Source organism: Blennius ocellaris, assembly GCF_963422515.1.
Source record: "Blennius ocellaris genome assembly, contig: SCAFFOLD_134, whole genome shotgun sequence".
In the NCBI taxonomy this organism is placed as follows: Eukaryota; Metazoa; Chordata; class Actinopteri; order Blenniiformes; family Blenniidae; genus Blennius; species Blennius ocellaris.
In genome coordinates, this window is record NW_027662008.1 from 90,070 (window position 1) to 99,437 (window position 9,368).

At 48.9% G+C, this 9,368-nt stretch overlaps 1 protein-coding gene across 1 annotated transcript; it reads right to left on the minus strand.

Moving 5' to 3' along the window:
* Nucleotides 1-4,108: 4,108 nt before the first annotated feature.
* Nucleotides 4,109-7,915, minus strand: bmper (BMP binding endothelial regulator; the record flags this gene model as incomplete). Its single annotated transcript, XM_080521902.1, has 5 exons — nucleotides 4,109-4,290; nucleotides 4,962-5,092; nucleotides 5,643-5,988; nucleotides 6,701-6,902; nucleotides 7,758-7,915. Coding segments are annotated over 5 exons (1,019 nt in total), but the record flags the coding sequence as incomplete, so codon positions are not given.
* Between the last annotated feature and the right edge of the window lie 1,453 nt (nucleotides 7,916-9,368).

Below are 9,368 nucleotides of genomic sequence, written 5' to 3' on the forward strand. Positions count from 1 at the left end.
CAAAAAGCTTTCACCTGATTTTAAATTTTCTGTGAAGTTTACTTAGTTAGTAGGTTAGTTTTAGCCTGTTTGCGTTTCTCACCACCAGGGGGCAGTAAAACGTAAAGAAACACAGATTGACGCTTTACAATCAAATGAATGTAAATTTCTACGCCAGTGGAGCTGAAGCAGCACAATTAAGTTAATTTACTGACTTACAGCGACAATGTCGGATATTTCAGGCTGTAAATGTTCCACTTTTCCTCACAGTTCATCTTTTTCTTCACATTCTGAGCCTCCAATCGTCAGACGACACCAAAAAAACCCCACAAAAAGAGATCGTCTGATTTCTGCGGTCGTCTTATAAACATCATCATGCGGTACGATGAGAAACTGGAATAAAACGCTTTGATTTCTCCACAATCCAATAATGTATTTGCGCACAAAAGCCAGATCAAAGAAAGAAATTCCTCCGTCGTGATTTATTTTCCTATTATTAAACGTGGATATTTTTCATATCAAACTTTTGCCTCAGACCTCACAGGGTGGAAATTAACGTGTCGCTATTGTGAAAATGCCAAAGAGCAGGAATCTGTGTGTGTGTGTGTGTGTGTGTGTGTGTGTGTGTGTGTGTGTGTGTGTGTGTGTGTGTGTGGTGACGGTCTGTTCACTGGACGACTCAATAGAAAAGTTGAATATAAAGGGAAACGTATCGGATTTTGTTTTCCCGCTTTTTTCAGTTTATAAACATCCCGATGAAGATCGGAATCGTTTTAGTTTATGTTGTTTAAAAAAAACCAAAAACCCCAAAACGGATAAAAACGGTAAACTTTGTGACGATTTTCTGATTCTCGAGATGCAGATAAAGTTTTGTTTTCAGCGCAATCGTTGTTTGAACCATAGATATACAACACTAGATGCCTGTGACGTTCCTACAGCGCCGCCATCTTGGATAGGTCTCCCTCTGGAGATAAACATAAAGATCCCGGCTAGAAAATCCACATAAACAGTCGTAGCTCGCTCGCTAGTCCAGGTAGCAACACAAGTCATACCTCATTTTAAAGCTGAGGAAAAGCTCTACACCCCCTCCCAATATTTTTCCCATGAGGTTTCCACATGATAGAGCTTCTCCTCAGCTTTAAAATGAGGTATGACTTGTGTTGCTACCTGGACTAGCGAGCGAGCTACGACTGTTTTTGTGGCTCTTCTCGCCTGGATCTTTAACGTTTAGCTCCAACGGGAGACCTATCCAAGATGGCGGGAGACCTATCCAAGATGGCGGCGTGTCTTTTACTGTTGTATATCTATGGTCGTGAAGCGAGAAGCGCCGTTTTCACCGGCTGACTGAGGCTGTTTAGTCCATTTTCAGCTCCACCCACAACAACAACAACAACAACACAAACAAGTGAACCTGTGAAACGTCGCGTTTGAAACGCGACCCAATCGCTGGAATCCCGACCAACTTAGTTCCTACATCATAAACCAGATCGACGTGATCGTAGGTTGTGACGTCACTCTCATCCACCGGGGTATTAATACTCGAGTATTACTACTACTCGAGTATTTGTGGTTTGAATTCCTCGCCAGTCTAAAGTGAAACTGCACCACTTTAACATTGTGATCATGTTGAATTCAGTGTTTTAGAGTTTCAAGCTGTTTGTTTGTACAAACCTGACGTGTATTAAAGTTCTACAACTGCAAGTTTCTTTCCCTTATTGTGACCATTGCATATATATATATATATATATTGATATACATTTATTAGTGCTGTCAATCGATTAAAAAAAACAAAACTAACTGCACAATTTTCTGTAGTTAATTGTGATTAATCGCATCGTTTTTCTCTTGAAGACCGAAGCTTTAATGAGATTTATTGAAGGAAAACTAGAGAATTAATGTCGACTCAGCACACTGAGACTATGTTTAAATTAAAAGGCTATTTTTATGACGTCCTTTTAGCTTTGGGTGAAACCGTTTCTCTCCAAGATCAGCAGAATAATACAAATATAAATTAATTAATAAACACATCCAGACACATAATATAGAGGAGAGACAGAAAGAGAGAAATTAGTATTTTACCTGCAAGCATTTCCTCCAGTTTCCAGTAGTTAGTTGGCTCCCGGTCAGCCAACATGGCAACCTGGCGTTTTGCTGCGGAATCACTCCGGCTTTTCAAAGTAAAACTCGCGACTTTCAGTCGGTACCGGATGTGACGCTCCGTTGTAACGGTGCTGCACATCCGGTAGGGGTTAAAACCGGAATAAACAAAACCGGAAGTAAACAACGCTGCGTTAATTACGTTAACATTTTTTAAACGAATAAAATGTTTCAAATCAATTAATAAATGTTTTTTTTTGACAGCACTAATATTTAGTTTTATCCAACAGTTTTCAATATTTACCTCTTTTGTACTACTGATTTCCGTTTTTCCATCTTCACCCTGGACACACACACACACACTCACTCCTCACTCACGCACACACACACACACACTCACTCCTCACTCACGCACACACACACACACACACTCACTCCTCACTCACACACACACACACACACACTCACTCACTCTCTCACACTCACAAACACACACATACACAATCCTCACTCACACACACAGACTTACACTCACACTCACTCTCTCACACACACACACACACACTCCTCACTCACAGACTTACGCTCACACACACACACGCACACATTCACTCTCTCACACACACTCCTCACTCACACACACACTGCTCACTCACACACACACTCACACACACAGACTTACGCTTACACACACACACACACACACACACACACTCCTCACTCACACACACACACAGACTCACACAGACTTACGCTTACACACACACACACTCACACAGACTTACGCTTACACACACACTCCTCACTCTCACACACACACACACACACACAGACTTACGCTTACACACACACAGACTCACACAGACTTACGCTTACACACACACACACACACACTCACACAGACTTACGCTTACACACACACTCCTCACTCTCACACACACACACACACACACACACACACACACACACACACACACACACACACACACACACACACACACACACACACACACACACACACACACACACACAGACGACTTCAGAGTCACTAATTAACCTCAAACACATTTTTCTTTTTATCGTTGTGGGAGAAAATCCATGAAACATGAAGGAAGAAGAAGCAAACTGCCCGGACCTCCACCTCCACCTCCTCCTCCATCACCACCTCCACCTCCACCACCACACTGAAAACAGCTTCACCTCGTTTCGTCTCATTGACGTTCCGACTCAAGTGATTTTATTTTGAAGGAAAGTGTTCCGCAGGGGGGGGGGGGAACAGATCGGTTCCTGTGACGAGACGAGTCCCTCAGGAACACTTTGTTAGAGTTTGTGCCGCGATACAGAACGTTCCGTCACTTCTCTTCACACGGCGACACAAACAGACAAACACACATAAATAGCTTCTTGTTTCCCTTTAAAGAAAAAAAAAAAAAAAAAAAAAAAAAAATCATTTGTATTCAATTATATTCGTGATTCTGGCTCCTGCTACGACGTGACGACCGACTGATATATAAATTAACAACTTCAACGACAAATAATATTAATAATAATAATAATTATAATAATTAATAATAATAATAATGTTATCTGGCGAGCTTACAGTATGACGTGACGGAAACCGAGGGTTTGATTTGATGCACCAGAGAGTCTCGTTTTCCAAAAACGTCCAGTTTGTCCCTTTTAGTGTTTCAGAGGTTCAGACGAACCAAAATCCTCCAACGACCCCCCCACACCGACCGAAACCTCCAAACTGGCGCCCCCCCCCCCCCCCCCTGAGGTTTCTGGGAGGATTTCAAGTCTCTTCCTCTCTCCTCCTCCCTCTCTTGAGGCAGAAACGTTGGCGCCCCCCAGTGGCGGCGGATAGAATCACACCTGCTTTGGACCCTGAGAAACTTCCTCTGCACCTCGGCGTCGCGAACGGGGGGTGGGGTGGTCCGGGTCCGCGAGACGCCATCGGCGTCTCGCGGACCCGGACCACCCCACCCCCCCGTTCGCGACGCCGACCCTCCTCCCCCGCCCGGGGTCACGAGGGTCACCGGCCGGGGCAGGCGGTGGGCTTGATGCAGCGGCCCTGGAACAGCACCAGGTTGGCGGGGCAGTGGCAGCCGGCCACGCAGGGCCGCGGGCACGGCCCGATCTCGTTCCAGTTGTCGCAGGTCTTGGTGCAGCCGGGGCCGCAGGTGTCGTACACCGCGTCGTGTTTACACTGCGTGGCTGCAAAGGGGGGGGGGTAGGGTAGGGAGGGGAGGGGAGAGAGCCACACGGTCATCAGACGGTCACACTGACCTTCGTCGCACATAAATAAATACCCCCTCCCCCTAACCCTAACCCTAACCCTGTCTTTAAGTGGACCAGTAAAAATCAGTAATTTAGATTGATTTAATATGCGAATTAATTAATTAACAATAACAATGAATTAATTCTACATAAATAAATAGATACATAAATGAATAGATAACTAAATAAGTCGGCAAATAAATAAACAGCTAAATAAGTGAATGTAGATAAATAAATAAGCAAATATATAAATAAATAAGTACGTAAATATATGAATAAATAAGTAAGCAAATAAATAAATAGATGAATAAGTAATTAAGAAAATAAATATAGGAATGGATGAATAAATAAATAAATAAATAGATAACTAAATAAGTCAGCAAATAAGTAAATATATAAGTAGATAAGTATATGAATAAATATGAATGAATATATATATATATATATATATATATATATTACTCCTTTAAATGAATCCTGAAGTTGATGAGTTTGTTTTTTCTGTTGTGAACCGCTCCGACACCAGAACCCTGATCCGGTCCGGAGCGCCCCCCCCCCCCCCCCCCCTCTCTGGCCCAGGGTGGAGGCTCTGCGCCTCCGTCACTCACCCACACAGACGGAGTCCGGCCTCCAGGGCACCGGCGCCCCCTCCCTCTCGCAGGCCCGACTGTAGGCGATGAACGACTCGCAGAAGCAGTTTTTATGCACCGGGCACTCGCACATGTCCGTCACACACGACCTGCAGGGGGCAGCGTTTGGTTAGTGTCTGACCCAGGAGGGTGGTGATGGTGGTGGTGACGGTGTCCTCCGGCAGTGGAGCGTCTCCGGCTCAGTGTCGACAAACCGGAACTCGGCTTCTTTACTAGCACTAGCACTAACATTAGCACTAACATTCGTACTAGCAATAGCATTAACATTAGCACTAACATTGGTACTAACATTAGTACTAGCACTAGCATTAACATTAGCACTAACACTACCATTAACATTAGCACTAACATTCGTACTAGCAATAGCATTAACATTAGCACTAACATTAGTACTAGCACTACCATTAATATTAGCACTAACATTAGTACTAGCAATAGCATTAACATTAGCACTAGCATTGGCACTAACGTTAGTACTAGCACTAGCATTAGCACTTGCATTGGCACTAGCATTAGGATTAGCACTAACATTAGCACTAGCACTAGCATTGGCGCTAGCACTAGGATTAGCACTAGCACTAGCATTAGCGTGAGCAGCGGTGCTCCACCTGCGACGGTGGCGAGCTTGGGCTGCTTCACCTGTAGAAAGCGGCGAAGTCGAGGACGCGGTGGCACCGCTGGAACTCCCAGGACTTGATCTTCTGGCACTCGCGGTGCGCCCGGAACTTCACCTTCACGCTGCCGGGGCACAGGAAGGACGTGGGCCGGCGGGCCGGGTGCTGCTGGGCGGCGCACACCTCGTTGCCCTCCACCCGCCACGACTCGGCGAACTCGTCCACGTCGAAGCGGAACTGGCCGTCGCCGCCCATGGTGTCGTCGCGCTTGTGGCCGTTGTAGTTGCCGCACAGGCCGCAGAGGCGCCCGCGCAGGTGGGGGGCGGCCACCACCTCCACGAAGCTGTCGCCGTCCCAGGTGATCTCCAGACCTGCAGATCAGAAGCTGCGGTGAAACGGGAGGAGTCCGCGGCAGTTCTTACGCCCGCGAACCCGAAGTTCAATCGAGAATTGATCTTAGCAGAATGAAACATTTTTAGGGTTTAATTCAACCAAGAGCTCGTGAAGAAACTTTATCCTTCGTATTTGACCCGTGAATGAATTGTTCATCTGCGCCTCGACTGGTGCCAAAAAAGTAGTAAAATTAACATTATATATATATATATCACTTAATATATCACTGGATTTTCCGGGGTAAAATAGTGTCGGATTCTAATTCTGCATCTGATACAAACACTTGAAACAAGACATGGGCTCACTTTAGCACTAGCATTAGCATTAGCACTAGCATTAGCACTACCACTAGCATTAGCACTAATATTAGTACTAGCATTTGCACTAATATTAGCACTACCACTAACAATAACACTAGCACTCGCATAAGCACTAACATTGGCACTAATATTAGCACTAGCACTAGCATTAGCACTAACAGTAATAGCACTCGCATTAGCACTAACATTGGCACTAACATTAGCACTAGCACTAGCATTAGCACTAACAGTACTAGCACTCGCATTAGCACTACCATTAGCACTGACATTGGCACTAGCATTAGCAGTGACATTAGTACTAGCACTAGCATTAGCATTAGCACTAACATTAGCACTAGCGCTAGCATTAGCGTGAGCAGCGGTGCTCCACCTGCGATGGTGGTGAGCTTGAGCAGGTATCCGTCCAGGTCGATGTGTACGCCGGGGCCGTGGTAGGGCAGCGCGATGCGGCTGCCGTTCCGCCGCACCGTCAGGTGTTGGTGCAGGCCGAGGACCAGGCCGCCCAGACGGACCTCCACAGACTGAGTCCAGGAGAAGGACCGGGTCCGCCGGGCGTCGTTCTTCACCAGGACCTGGAAGGGGAAGGAGAGACTCGTCACCGCCGGGACGCCAGACCCTCTGCAGCAACACCACCCCATTAGTCCTCCACCCGACTAGTCCTCCACCCGACTAGCCCTCCACCCGACTAGCCCTCCACCCGACTAGCCCTCCACCCGACTAGTCCTCCACCCAATTAGTTCTCCACTCAACTAGTCCTCCACCCGATTAGTTCTCCACTCAACTAGTCCTCCACCCGATTAGTCCTTCAGCCCATTAGTCCTCCACCCCTCTTTCCTAAAGACGCCCATCACCTCTAAAGATGAAGGAGTGATGGATTATGGAGTGATGGATGATGGAGTGATGATGATGGATGATGGAGTGATGGAGTGATGATGATGGAGTGATGGTGATGGAGTGATGGATGATGGAGTGATAGAGTGATGATGATGGAGTGATGGTGATGGAGTGATGGATGATGGAGTGATGATGATGGATGATGGAGTGATGGAGTGATGATGATGGAGTGATGGTGATGGAGTGATGGATGATGGAGTGATAGAGTGATGATGATGGAGTGATGGTGATGGAGTGATGGATGATAGAGTGATGGATGATGGAGTGATAGAGTGATGGATGATGGAGTGATGATGATGGATGATGGAGTGAGTGATGGAGGATGGAGAGATGGAAGATGATGAGTGATAGAGTGATAGATGATGGAGTGATCGATGATGGAGTGATAGATGATAGAGTGATGGATGATGGAGTGATAGATAGAGTGATAGAGCGATGGATGATAGAGCGATGGATAGAGTGATGGATAGAGTGATGGATAGAGTGATAGATAGAGTGATGGATAGAGTGAGGTCCTCCTCGGAGCGTGGTACCGTGAAGCTGGGCTGGGGGCCGTGGTTCCCGGCTCCACCAGAGGGGGCGCCACCACAGTCCCTGGTCAGGACGTACTGGCAGGTTCCCTGGAAGTTGAAGGTCCGGCCGTCGAAGGTGTTGTAGTGGGGGTCTCCGAACACGGTGCAGACGCCCGGCTCTGGGGGGGTGGAGGGGCGGAGGAGGTGGAGGACAAGAACAGAGGAGGAGGACATGAATCTCCGAGTGGAGGAACACCACCCAAAGGGTTGAATCACCATAAATCATGAAACATGTCAGATGTTCAGCCGCGACCTGCAACATCTGTCCAACTACCGCTAAACTCTACGTTACTGAGGTTTGGTCCTGAAATAGACAATTTAAGGTCTTTTTTTTTTCTTTCTCAATGCGGATTTTTGGACGACGAGACGACCGGAGGACAAACCTCCGTCTGGACGCGTTTATTAAAGACATTTAATATTAGATGTCAGATTTTTTTACGGCGTTAAAAAAAAAAAAAAAAGGTCAATTCGGCGCCGCCGGTCTTTCTTTATGTCACTTCTTAACATTTGATGACAGAAATACCCGGCGAGGAGACGGAGGAGGTTTTTTTTAAAGACGGTTTAATGCCTCAAATTAAAGGCTGGGTCGTAGTTTATGAGATTAGAGGGACGCTGCAGCGGGAACCACCGCAGGGTTCACTGAGGGCGGAGGCGGGTGGAGCAGGAGGGAGGCAGGGGGAGCAGGAGGGAGGCTGGTGGAGCAGGAGGGAGGCTGGGGGAGCAGGAGGGAGGACGGTGGAGCAGGGGGGAGGCTGGTGGAGCAGGGGGGAGGCTGGTGGAGCAGGAGGGAGGCTGGTGGAGCAGGGGGGAGGCTGGTGGAGCAGGAGGGAGGCTGGGGGAGCAGGAGGGAGGATGGTGGAGCAGGAGGGGCGCTGGTGGAGCAGGAGGGAGGATGGTGGAGCAGGAGGGGCGCTGGTGGAGCAGGAGGGAGGATGGTGGAGCAGGAGGGGCGCTGGTGGAGCAGGAGGGAGGACGGTGGAGCAGGAGGGAGGATGGTGGAGCAGGGGGGAGGATGGTGGAGCAGGAGGGAGGATGGTGGAGCAGGAGGGAGGACGGTGGAGCAGGGGGGAGGCTGGTGGAGCAGGAGGGAGGACGGTGGAGCAGGAGGGAGGATGGTGGAGCAGGAGGGAGGATGGTGGAGCAGGAGGGAGGACGGTGGAGCAGGGGGGAGGCTGGTGGAGCAGGAGGGAGGCTGGTGGAGCAGGAGGGAGGACGGTGGAGCAGGAGGGAGGCTGGTGGAGCAGGAGGGAGGCTGGGGGAGCAGGATGGAGGATGGTGGAGCAGGAGGGAGGCTGGGGGAGCAGGAGGGAGGCTGGTGGAGCAGGAGGGAGGCTGGGGGAGCAGGATGGAGGATGGTGGAGCAGGAGGGAGGCTGGGGGAGCAGGAGGGAGGATGGTGGAGCAGGAGGGAGGCGGGTGGAGCAGGACGGGGCTGGTGGAGCAGGATGGAGGCGGGTGGAGCAGGACGGGGCTGGTGGAGCAGGAAGGATGGAGGCTGGTGGAGCAGGACGGGGCTGGTGGAGCAGGATGGGGGCTGGTGGAGCAGGACAGGGCTGGTGGAGCAGGACGGAGG